Source organism: Sapajus apella, unplaced genomic scaffold (genome assembly GCF_009761245.1).
Source record: "Sapajus apella isolate SASKATOON/1434 unplaced genomic scaffold, GSC_monkey_1.0 scaffold94, whole genome shotgun sequence".
NCBI classification, from domain to species: Eukaryota; Metazoa; Chordata; class Mammalia; order Primates; family Cebidae; genus Sapajus; species Sapajus apella.
This window is the reverse complement of record NW_022437034.1, coordinates 1,306,222-1,318,888: the sequence shown is the minus strand read 5'-3', so window position 1 is coordinate 1,318,888 and position 12,667 is coordinate 1,306,222. Positions and strand designations below refer to the sequence as shown.

Genomic DNA, 12,667 nt, shown 5'->3' with positions numbered 1-12,667 from the left:
CACTGGTCCTTGACTGCAGTTATTAACCCCTCCTCCAGGAAGCCTTCTCTGCCTGCCCTCCTCCCCCAAGTCTGGTGCCTCCTCCTTGTCCCACAGCTCTCTAACCATCCCCTGGCTTAGTACTTGCTTGCTGGGCTCTCCCACTAGATTGTGTACCCAGAGGGCAAGCTGACTGAGGTCAGGTTTCCACTGTCTACACAGCACCTAGCAGGCACTGGGCTCTTAAGAAATATGAATGGAGTGAATTACACACTCGGTAGGTGTGTCTACCTGGTGTGGGGTGGCTCCTAGTGGATGAAAACTGGAAGTTCAGATATCTCCTGGCCCCAGAAGAGAAGCTGGGGAGCTCAGAGAGGGAATGGGCCCCCTTTGAGATGGGGCATTTCCTAGGACTGGCAGATCCCCTGCCCAGGACCTGCTGGGCTTGCCAGCATCTTGGGGATCCAGCCTCCCCCTTGGTTTAATGAGGCTCCCTTAAAGTCAACGTGCCCCAACACTGTACTCCAGCTTGCTCCATTAGAAAGTGTACCCTCCTCCAAAGTGCTTGGAGGGATCCCCCCTTTGCTTGGACTATTTATCAAGCTCCAAGAGGGGAGGCAGGTGGCCCCTGAGAGTGGCAAGGCTGGTTCTTATTAGCAGCATCTATCCTGGACCCTTCCTGGCTGAGTGGAAAGCCAGACATTCTCCATCATCCCTGGCCACCACCAAGGGCGCCCACTTGACCACTACCCATTAATGACTAAATGGACTCTTTGTCTTCCCCTATCCCTGCTCCCGTTAGCTCAGAGCAGCTTCCTGGAAGGAGCTGAGGGGGTTGCCCCTGCTGTCCAGTAGGGAATCAGCAGGGATGGCTCCAGCCACTGGGTGACGGGGGCCAAAGTCAGAGGATGCTGGGCCCGGTTAAGATCCCTGGTATGATAACACCTTTTCTGGTGCCAATGTAGGCACCCGCCTGGAGGATTTTCTTTCTCCTGAAGTAAATATCCTTTTAAACAATAGCATTTCAAACACGGAACAGGGTGTTGAGGCAAGAATGCAGGCTTTGAGATGAGGCTGACCTGGCCAAACCCAAGCTCGGGAACTTACTAGTTGGGTGACCACAGGTTAGGAAACTGTTTTCTCCTCTGTAGAATGGGCTGGTGGGTCCTGCCTTACAGCTATGAAGGAGACCTACTATGTGATAAGTGCCTGGGAGACAGACGCTCTCACTGCTCCCTGAACAGAAGGTGCTTTTCACCATTCGAGCCAAACCCAGCGCAGTAGGTATGTTTCTGATTAGGTATGTGTGCTGGGCTGAGGCCAGGAGGAGCAGAGGCCAACCATTGCCCTGAACAAGTCTCCGACAGGGGAGCTTTTCAGTAACTTTTCGGTAGCCTGTTGACATAATTTGCCGAAAGCGTGTTAGAGGATCAATGGGATCCACACAACAGAACATCTGTAGCCAGACCGGAAGGCAGACAGAGATGGCGGCCCAGGGTAGGGCCTGTGTGCTGTGTTATTCCCTGTCCTCCCAACACACCAGGCTTGGTCCTCTCTGTTCCAACCGGGAGGACTGACTGTCTTCTGTTTCTATGACCTTCCCATTGCCACCTTCATCAGGACCAACTCGGCCAGGGCATTGGCGCTGCGCCTCCTCCAGTACACAGGAGGCCCAAAGCCCACTGGGGCAGCCACTGTGTTAGCCCAGGAGCACCTGCCACAGTGACACCAGGCCCAGCCGGTCCATGGTGGCAGCAGGGGTCAGAAGCAGACTGGAGCCACATGGCCTGGCTGAATGCTGAGCTACCAGTGTGGCCACACACCAGCCCTGTGGCTTTGGGCAAGTCACTCAGCCTCTCTGTGCCTCAGTTTTCTCATCTGTGAAATGGAGGCAATCACAGTCCCTATGTCATGGAGTTTTTATGAGGATTAAGTGAGTGAATATGTGTAGAAGTCTTAAGATAAGGCCGCCACAGAGGAAGTGTGAAACATGGTCATTATGGTTTGAGCCCAGAAGAAAACCTTGCTGTGAAGGCCATGTCTACTCAGCCCTGGACCGTCCAAGTGCTGCCTCTGACCCAGCCCCTGACCTGTCTGCCAGCCTGGCTCTCCCGTCCCTGCTCTCCCTCCCAAACCACCTCTCAGCTCCCTGCACTGGCCGCAATACTTTGCTTGGCGTTCAGCTCACCGTGGGCCCCTTCTCTTGGACGTAACTTAGCCATTTGTTCTCTGCCCTCTCTCCCTCTGCGTGGGTCTCAGTCTCCCAGAGCTAGCCCTCCGCTCCCATCCCTCACTGAGCATAACGGGTCTGGAAAAGTCCAGAAGGTGGAGTCAGCAGCCTGTTGTGCTGCTTTGGTGAGGCCAGGGCTCCTCGGTTCTAATCCCACCCAGCCTCTACACGGGAGACCTCTTCCCCTCTCTGAGCCTCAGTTTCCCTTTCCTTTCTGAGAGGGCTTCGTTAGACCATTTCCGGGATCCTTTCACCCTGACACGTGGTGATTTTATTACAGCCCCGTGGCTCAGCACTCTGGGAAAATAACAAGCCCTTCCTCCCACAGCCTTGATATCTTACTGGCTTCATCACCCACACCCCCGTTTCAGTCCCTAAGGAAGCACACTGAGGGGAGCCTCACAGGTTTTCTCAGGCTCCCAGCCAATGGGTGGAGGGTGCTATGAACACACAGGACCCAGCACTGCACACAGAGGCGTCCTAGGGGGTGAGTGCGGGTGGGGCCTTTGGCAAGACTAGGAGTGCATGCCTGGGTCAGTGAACCCCAACTCGTATCTGCTCCGTGGGCTTCCAGAAACAAGGGTTTGTTCCCCGGAAAGCCGGATCACCCCATCCAGAGGAGAGCGAGCCCTTTCTCCCTTCTGTCTGTAAACAGCAGGGCCGCCTCGCAGCTGCTGTAGCTTCGTGGCTAGAGGGCAGGTCCCTCAGAACCTCCCAGGGGGCTGTAATTTAGGTATATTTAGTCAGGCCACTTTCCTTAACATCAACATCGGCACGGAGGCCTGGTTGGGCTGACCACATCACATGCGGTGGCCTCCCCACCCAGGGGCACAGCCGCCCCTCGCTGTTCCCTCATCCCCAGCCTAAAAGCCCTTTTCATCAACTCACCCATCCCCCCCACACCCCGAAGAAGAGCAAAAACAACTTACAGGTGGGCCGCGGGGACCAATGATGGACAGCCCAGCGTCTCCGGGGGACCCCTGCAGGGAGAGAGGAAGGGGGAGAGGGAGCGAGGGGCAGGGAGTATGGAGAAGAGGAGCCGGAACGAGAGGAGCCAAAAGGAAGGAGCTGGCAGGGGGCGGGGGCAAGACGCTGGCCCCATGGGACAGCAGGAGAAGGCGGCCAGGGGACGTGGGGGGCCACGAGGGGATCAGCAGAGGCAACATAGAGGGCACGGGGGCACAGAGGGAGCATTCGGGAAGGGTTGGGAAGGGCAGGTAGTGGGGGGAAGCAGCAGGAGGGAAAGGAGAAGAGGTGTCAGAGAGAGCATAGGACATGGTGTTCCGGGGAAACAGGGCAGTGGGACCACAGGCCCGGGAAGCAAGAAGGATAGGATCCATTGGAGTGGCGGGAAACAGGGAGGCACAGGGAGAGAGGGGAGACTTAGCAAGGGTGCCCAGTCCCCAGCCTCTCCCCGGCCCAGCCCAGGACACTTTCCAGCCCTCCAAATACCCATCTGGCTGCACACCGTGTGGCTAGTGAGCAGGGATCTGCCTGAGAAGGGGGCTGTGAAAACAGAGGGTGGGGACACAGGCAACATGCGTGCTGTGTGGACCCAGCATCTCTGACCCTGAAAGGCTGAGCTGCCTCACATTTCCGAGTCCCGGTTTCAGAATGACATGGAGGGGTGCAGGTTGGGGCAGAGTTGTCAGCTCTGAAAGGCAGGCAGATGCTGCTGAATGAGGAGCTCAGAGTGCTGTCAAGGGTGGCTGAGCTAGCTAGACAAGTGCCATGTGTATCCCCAAGTTCAAGGTCTTACTCTGCCAGGAAAGTCACAAAACCTCTCTGAGCCCACACCTCCTCTGTGAACAGGGATGCTGAGAGCGGCTCTGCTGCCCTTATTTTTCAAAACGCATTTTGGAAAATGTCATGCCTCACATGCAGGGGAGGTGTGATTTCAGATTAGTCCCTGTTTATGTCATGGGAATGATACAATAATTTTTATACAAGGCAGTGTAGTGTCATGGTTAAGAGCCAGAATGTGGCTGGGCACGGTGACTCACGCCTGTAATCCCAACACTTTGGGAGGCTGAGGTGGGTGGATCATGAGGTCAGGAGATCGAGACCATTCTTGCTAATGTGGTGAAATCCCATCTCTACTAAAAATACAAAAAAAATTAGCCAGGCATGGTTGCATGCACCTGTAGTCCCAGCTACTTGGGAGGCTGAGGCAGGAGAATCCCTTGAACCCAGGAGGCGGAGGTTGCAGTGAGGCAAGATCATGCCACTGCACTGCAGCCTGGTCGACAGAGCGAGACTCCTCAAAAAAAAAAAAAAAAAAAAAAGCAGCCAGCATGCCTGGGTTTGAAACCCAGTTCTGCCAGCCACCAGCTGTGTGACCTTGGGAAAGTGACTTAACGTCCCCATGCCTGTTTTCTCTTCTGTGAGGATACAGATAGCACCTGTCTCATAGGGTGGATGTGAAGACGTCATGCGATAATGTAAAGAACTTAAAACAATGCGGTCCATGGAAGGGGTGATGTGTCTTTCTCCTCGGTGGTTTAGCCCCTGCCATTGTGGAGCTAACAGTCTAGTTCCATTTTGGGGACAAAATAGCATGGTAGCTAGGGGCCCTAGCCTTGGAGTCAGACACACTGGGGCACCTCTCCAGCTCTGCCACATTCTAGCTGTGTGACCCAGAGCATGTGACTTGGCCTGTCATCCGTGCCTCATGTAAATGGGAATATTAAAGCTTCCCTAGAAAGGTTGTCAGTGCTGGTTTGGAAAACAGACAACAACATACTTAAAACTGCACCTGACACAGTTTGTGTTTAACACATGGCAGCTGTATTGTAATTGTTGAGGTTGTTATTCAGGAGATGGAAAACTACTGCAGAAATGCGGCATTACAGGCAGGGAAGTATGGAGCCAGGCACCGGGGGGCCTGGCTTGGAGCCCCTGCTCATCACAATTGCTGTGCGACCTTGGGCGGGCACTGGGCCTTCCTTGGGCTTCAGATGAGCTTCCTCATCTGTAGGGTGAGCTTGTTAGAAGTGTTGTGCTCGGCCAGGTGTGGTGGTTCACACCTGTAATCCCATCACTTTGGGAGGCTGTGGAGGGTGGAACAACGTGGTGAAACCCTGTCTCTACTAAAAATGCAAAAATCAGCTGTGCATAGTGGCGGGTGCCTGTAATCCCAGCTACTTGGGAGGCTGAGGCTTGAGCCCAAGAGATGGAGGTTGCAGTGAGTTGAGATCATGCCACTGCACTCCAGCCTGGGTGACAGAGCGAGACTCTATCTCAAAAAATAAAAAAAAGGTGTTGTGCTCAGAAATCTCTCAAGAACTCCCCAGGGCTGATGTTCCAGGATGGCTTCTGGGGTTATGACTTCTCAGGGGTACTCTATTCCATAACCTCGGGGATCCCCCTGGGCAGTTCCAGCTACACTAAATTGCAATTGGCCAGAGCGGTGAGGCCACATGCCACCAGGGCAGGGCAGGGAGACCCACTCAGCTGGGAAAGCTGGGACCGCCGCCCAGGAATCCCAAGACTGCTGCCCGATGGTATGGAAGCTGTTAGGAAACTGGGCCGTGAGAGGCTGTGAGGGCAGCAGGCCCTGCCAGCACCCTCTGCTGGGGCTTTCATCGGCGGAGGAGGGTGGAGAGGCTCCCCGTCAAGAGTCCACCTGGAGGCGGCGGCTGGGTGCAGGGCAGAAGGGGAAAGCGTGGACTCACCTTCTCGCCTGGTTGACCCTTTACTCCCTGGGGCAGTCACATGCAACACAGGGTGCAGGAAGAGAGAAGGAGGGAGAGAAAAAAGGGGATGAGAAAGAGGCACCCACCCGAGAATCCGTGTTCATGGCACAACAACCAAACAGAAGAAATCACCGTGAAATAGAAACAAAACAAAACACAGATGCTGACACATGACAGGTCCACATCCAACAAGCTCAGCATGTGGCATGTGGAAGCGGCCGCTCCAGATAACTGAGAAACAGTGGCTGGGGCTGCAAGAGGCCCTCTTGAGGCATGTGTGTGCGTGCGCGCGCGCACACACGCCAGATGATGGAAGAGAGACAGAGATAGAGATAGAGAAAAGAGAACAAGATCCCACCTAAGTCAAGAAGTCTTCCCCAGCTGGGCACCGTGGCTCATACCTGTAATCCCAGCACTTTCAGAGGCTGAGGAAGGTGGATCATAGGGTTAGGAGGTCAAGACCAGCCTGACCAACATGGTGAAATCCCATCTCTACTAAAAATACAAAAACAATAGCCGGGTGCAGTGGCAGGAGCCTGTAATCCCAGCTACTCAGGAGACTGAGGCAGGAGAACAGCCTGAACCCAGGGGGTGGAGGTTGCCGTGAGCCAAGATTGTGCCACTGCACTCCAGCCTGGGAGACAGAGTGAGACTCCATCTCAAAACAAACAAACAAACAAACAAAAAACAGAAATCTTCTCCAGAAGCCACGGCCCCAGCTGGTCAGGGTACTCTGAGGTTGGGGTGGGGATGGGGGAGAACTTCCCCAGGGCTGTGTTGTGACACTGGTGTCTAGGAGGTTTGCATGTCCAACTGAACACCAGTAACAAAGCTTTGCCAAGCTAGACAAGCCCAGTGTCCTTGGGGCTGGCCAGGCCAGGTGGAGGAAGGGGTCATGGAGAAACACAGGAGGCTAGAAGGCAGGAGACACACCTCTGGAAGGATGGAGCATGGGTCAGTGAGGCAGCAGAGGTGGGTTAGGAGGCCAAGGGTCTCTTGCAATCACAGTGACCAGTAGATGGACAGTCCACCCTGCTCTGGACAGGCCAATGATGCCACCTCTGGTAAACCCCAGGGATGACCCAGGCATGTCACACCTACTGGCCACCTCACTCCTAATCATGTGGCTCATGCCAGGACCCCTCCTGGGCAGCCAAATGGGCCCATTGTCACATTTAAAATAGCACCAGCAGCCACAGTGGCTTGAAAATAGGCCTGCCAAGAAGGAATTGGGGGGACCTCCTGCAGCTCCCTTCCTTCCCCCGCTGCTATGGGGCACAACACAGCTCAGGGGGACACTTCCTGGGGGGAGGTGTCCACAGGGCCCAAGAAGGAGGGAAGGAAGGGGAGGCCCAGAGCTGCCACTTTGCATTTTGCAGCTGTGGGCTGGTCTCTGCGCTCAGGGAAGAAGCTCCTGAAACTTGCCTACTGGGAGCAGGGACTTTGGGGTCCCACAGTTGGCTTGGGTACAAAACCCAACTCCACCCTATCTCAGGTGCAGTGAGTCTCAACAGCTTCATCCGGAAGATAGGTGCTTAGGGGGCAATGGTGGCTCAGATGCCTGGCTCAGGCCATCAAGAAAGGATGGCTGAATCACATTTCCCTGCTCTGTACAGAACCTCTGACAGCTTGGGTGGACTCAGGATCTGGAGTTCGAGAATGGAAGAGAAGAGACAGGGCTGGGCAGCAATTTCACTATGCTCTGGTCTGGGAGGTGGTGGGAGAGCTTCATGTGGGGTGGCCCAGGGCTCCCAGCCTCTATTCCTTGATAGACAGGCCTTGAGTGGGCCCTGGAGAGAGCTCTGTGACACGGAACACTTGCCCTGAACTCTAAAATATCCCAGGCCTCTGGGGCTTCATTCTAAGGATCAGACCCTCCTCAGAGCTGCACGGCCAATGGGGGTGGGTGGTGAGGGGTGAGATCCTAATATTGTCAGGATCAAGAACACGGGTTTAGAGTTGGGCTATCTGAGTTCAGATTCCTGCTCAGCCACTTCCTGTGTGACCTTGGGAAGGACATTTAGCTTCTGAGCCTCAGTTTCTCATCTGAAAAGTGGGGGTGGAAACTGTGCCTACCTCATACAGTTCTTGTGAAGCCTGAGTAAGCTAACATATGGAAGGATCTTAGCACAATGCCAGCAAGCAGTTAGTGCTAGCAAGGGTCAGCTATCCATCCTCTGAATGCCTTTTCTCAACCTCTGAGCACCAGCAGGCTCACACCAGGCGTGCAAATTCACACAAGGATGCCACACTCACTCCTAGAGCCAATCCCATGAGATGCTGAGGCAAAGCTGAGAATGACATGGGGGTGGTCAGGAGTCCTGGGGAACCAGGTGGAGGCGGAGGCTGACGGCTGATGGCTGATGGGAAGTTAGGGGTCACACAGGGAGAGCAGCTGAGGCCATGTCCCAGCCGAGGCTGGGGAGTGGTGAGGGTGGGGCATGGCCATCACTACCTTAGGCTACTTATAGCCCTTCGCAGACACTCAGGGCCTGCTGCTGGCCTTCCCATTCCTGGGAAACACCCTCTCCATCAAACATTCTCATCCCCCCTTCTCCATCTTCATTTTCCAGCAGGAAACATGGAATGTTTTAACTCTCAGCCTCCTCATGAGGACTTGGAGTTTCCACCTGGAACCACGCCCTGTCTTCACCATCCCTTAGTGCATCTCTGTGTACAGAGAAGTCCTCTGGGAACGCTGGCTCCACCGAGGGGTAACTGCAGGAGCAGCTGTGCATCTGAGGGTGAACTGCCAGCTCTGGGGGACGGAGTGGGAGTCCTCCCAGTGTCGAGGCTCAGTTTGTCCCTCCCCCAGTTCCCAGCAGGTGACTGGCAAAGGGCTTTGTTCATGCAACTTTGTTGGGGGTTTCCTTTGCTGTGGCAGCTCTCTGGAGAGTAAAGCCATATTGTGGGGTCTGAAGGACTGGAATAAAACTTCCCTTCTCCTTCCTTGTCCCTCTCTGAAGCACACTGGGGCCTGGGGAAGGGAAAGTGCTGACCCTCTCCTTGGGGCTGAGGTAGACAGCACATTGCCATTGTTTAGAGGACAGGCCAGCACGGAGAAGCAAGCAATGGCCACCTGAGCAGGTGCAAACGGGCTAACTCACCACACGTCCAGGCATCCCAATGGCACCTTTGTCCCCCTGATGATGAAGGAGGCAGAATCAATCAGATATATGGTTGGAACCAGGCTAGCATGTGAACGATCCCATAGGCAAGCTGGGCACCTGATTAGGGCACAGCTAATCCCGTTTGCAGCTGGGAAGACACCCTGTATGATGCCCAAGCATCATGTACGTGCTCCCTATGCAGCCCCCAAACATTATTCAGCAAGTGGCCACTGCTATGACTACGTATACTTCGGCATGAGTGTTGTGGAAAGAGCACTGAAGGAGGAGTCTGGTCCCAGGCTGGGCCTCAGTTTCCCTATGCCTATTCAAGGCCCTTGCTCCCTTAGACTTCACTGTTGCATCAATTCCAGCAATGGCCAGGATGTGCCTCATCTTTATCACGCACAACTTCAAGGCCCAGAGTAGGGTGACTGGCAGGTCCCATGTGATAGAAGGTGACTCACTTTCCTCGGTCTGCCTCTGCCAGGGCTGGAGAGCAGTGCTCCTCCCCAGCCCCTGGTTTAAGAAGGCAACAACTGGAGTCCTTCTCCACTCCTCCTTCCTCACGGCCACCTCCAGTACTGACAGGAAGGACCAAGAGCCATGTGGATTCAGCTGAATCACGAGTTGCAGATGCTCCCAGGGAAATGCTTTGTTTTATAGCCAGGGGTTACATCTTCTCACGCTGGAAATCTGCTTATTAAGTTTTGCTCCTCCCCCTTTAGGCAGAAAATATTTTTTTGCAATCATATGCATGCAGACATCATAAAACCTGGGGTGGGGCCTAGAGTTTGCTATGAGCCGAAGGATGGAAAGCAATAGGGTGTGGAGATGAAGGTGGTTTGTCTGGCCTGCTGGGCAGGAGGGGACTGCATGGGCATTTCTGAGGCAACTCTGCATCTGCTAACCCCACTGAGGCACAATGCCTTGAGGGACAATGAACATCCACAACGTATGTGGGACATACCTGAGAGAAGCAACCATGGCTGAAATTAGGCTCTTAAAATTCACATATATGGTCAAGAGCAATGGTGGCTTTGAGTAAAATGTTCCACTTTTGTTAATGAATGGCAGGGTAGCAGTGCAGATGAGAAGCACCGACTCTTCCCTTAACCTCCTTGAGTGTCAGTTCTGTTGAGTGGGGAGATAAGAGCTTCTCTCTCATGGGATTGCTGGGAAGATGCCATGTGATGCTGTCTCTAAGCGTGTGGCCCCTGCCTGGCCTTTGGTTTTAAGTAAATGGCATCTGCTCATGTCAAGCCTAGCACAGCCGTGGGCAGGTAAATTTCATCAGCATGTCTGTATGCCACACCTTTTGCTTTGTGCACCAGGGGCTCACATCCACAGTCTTTCGGAGGGTTACTCCTAGGTCCCTTCACACGGAAGCATCAACAGGACCATGACCCACAGATCTGAAACTGGCTCTGCCTATGAAGGACACCAGGCCAGGGCTGGCCATCGGCTGTGGCAGCCCCATGGTCCACTCACTCTTGGGCCTTTCAATGATATTTCAGGATGCGTGTTTTGGTTTCTTTTTCATTTCTTTTTTGAAACTAATGCTCTTTGCAGTCCTGGCCATAAAATGCTTGGGTTAGGGATGGGTGTGGAATGGTCAGAGACTGGAAACTATGTGCAGCAGCCCCTGCTCTGTGAATTGTCCCCTAAATGCTTTTTAAAGGTGGATGTTGTAAGAAAAAACAAAGTCTGCCCACATTCCCCTCGGTCATCTGATGTTTCCCCTCCTTGGATTTCACGGGACCGATTCACCCGTCCTCCTCTGCACTGGCTCTTACTGGGAGAGTTTCCATTTGCAAGTCTGAACATTCTCCCATATGCATTTCATTAAGACAGCCACTGCTAGGCATGAATTCTAGAAGCTGCTGGATTCATCCAAAGATTACAGTATAATCCATGTCTAAAAGGGGAGTCATTAGGTAAGAGGGATGCACAGAAGGGTCTGGAATCTCATGGATGTGGTCTTCGTACAGGGAGACAGGGCAGACTGGTACCAGCTCCAGGCCAGGGTGCCCTTCATACCCGATCCCAGCCCCCTAACCAGCTGCAGCATCATGCCTGGGTCACTCCCCACCTGAGGTCCCACAGTACATATATCCAGTATTCAACTCATCCATGCCCCGGGCTAGACTCCACAGAGCAATGTCTTAGAAGACTCTAAAGATGGTTTTCGAGGGTGGATCACAGACCACAAGCAACAGCAGAATGGAATGGTGTGTGACAATACGGGCCTCTAACAGCTCCCCACCCGAAGCTTGAACAGACGGACAAAGTATTTTACCTTTCTGAGTCTCATGTATAAAACAGATTTACAATCATACCCATTTCGCCGAGGTGCTGAACTAGCCAAATGTGTGAGAGGGCATAAATGCAGTGCCTGGCTCCTCTTACGGTTTCAGTAAGAGATGGCTCTCTCTCTTGTCCCAGTGTCTCCATGGTTCCTTGGACACTCCTTTTGCGCTGGGGCTTTTACTAGGAGAGTTTCCATTTGCAAGTCTGAACATTCCCCCACAGTCCCCAGCATTGGGACATGGTAATTGAGGGAAAACAAAGTTTTTGAGTCCACTGTCTTACCAGCAGGCATAGGAGAACAGTAATTTGAATGCCAGCTGCTGTGCAGGGGATAGTCAGTGTGCCCATGGGCTGCCCGTCCCTGCAGCCGCCCATGGTAGGGCCATCAGTCTGGAAGTCAGGCCCAGCTTTGGAAGGGCCTGCATGCTGTGATTTGTCTGCCGGGGGCCCCAGCAGGGGTACTAAGGTCTGCAGCTGAAGATGCCCCAGTAGGGTCCTCTCTAGATATCAAAGAAGGAAGGAGCTGAAGTGGCTTCACTCTAAGCTATACAGATCAGGGATTCTGGAGAACGGCCCGTCACCCAGATTCACCTGGAGAAAAACCAGCCACCCAACCTAGCCAGTCCTCAGACTGAGAAGGAGCACGTAAAAGAGGCGCAAAGGAAAAAAGAAACAAAAATTACTTACTGGGAGTCCAGGCCTTCCAGTGGGACCCTGAAATGAAGAGTGAAGTTGACATAGGTCAGGCAGGGTATTGTAACACCTAACTGTCAAACAGTATCCCAACCAGCTGTGTGACCTCGGCAAACCACTTAGCAAGCCACTTGGGTGTCCCTTGGTGTTCTCATCTTGAAAATGGAAGAATAATCATTACCTATCTGTTAGGATCAAATGGGAGAATGTGTGTAAAGCTCGGGGCCCAGCTGCTGACATATAGCAAGTGCTAAATAAATGCAGCTACTACCATGATTATTAGAAGAGGACCCGCCAGGGATGTGCGTGGGGCTGGCCTCAGTTTCTCCCTTCAGAGACCTGCTGCCACATCTGGTTTCTCTCCTTCCAGACATCCCACTTTTCCCATAAGCCAAAGGCAGAACCAGGAGTGGGTCTTGGGGGGTTCCCTGGGAGACAAGTCCATCCTTGAAGGGCTGCTGAGAAAAGTTCAGGCAGCGCCAGGAGTACATCACCCCTTCTAAGCCTTGTTCCTGAGGACATCCCCTCAGCGGTGATGTAGTGACACCTGCCAGTTGGGGGGTCCTTGGGGAATGTGGGGCTACAGGCTTCATGGGGACAGGACTGGCCGCCATCCCGGTCATGTTGGTTTTGCTCCACTGCACTAAAATGTG

At 53.7% G+C, this 12,667-nt stretch overlaps 1 protein-coding gene across 26 annotated transcripts in view; it reads right to left on the bottom strand.

The window, feature by feature from the left end:
- COL13A1 (collagen type XIII alpha 1 chain) overlaps nucleotides 1-12,667 on the bottom strand; it is a 157,476-nt gene that overhangs the window by 74,773 nt on the left and 70,036 nt on the right. For 16 of the 26 annotated variants that reach the window (XR_004262166.1, XM_032256195.1, XM_032256206.1 and 13 more), the window contains exons 4-7: nucleotides 12,009-12,035; nucleotides 9,012-9,047; nucleotides 5,884-5,910; nucleotides 3,139-3,189 (exon numbers count right to left, since the gene is read on the bottom strand). Coding sequence is in view for 25 of the 26 variants with exons in the window: in XM_032256195.1 (XP_032112086.1) it covers nucleotides 3,139-3,189; nucleotides 5,884-5,910; nucleotides 9,012-9,047; nucleotides 12,009-12,035 (141 nt within the window). In the remaining variant the exon portion in view is untranslated. The remainder of the gene's footprint in view (nucleotides 1-3,138; nucleotides 3,190-5,883; nucleotides 5,911-9,011; nucleotides 9,048-12,008; nucleotides 12,036-12,667) is intronic. The other 10 variants (XM_032256202.1, XM_032256212.1, XM_032256217.1 and 7 more) reach the window with 2 other exon arrangements.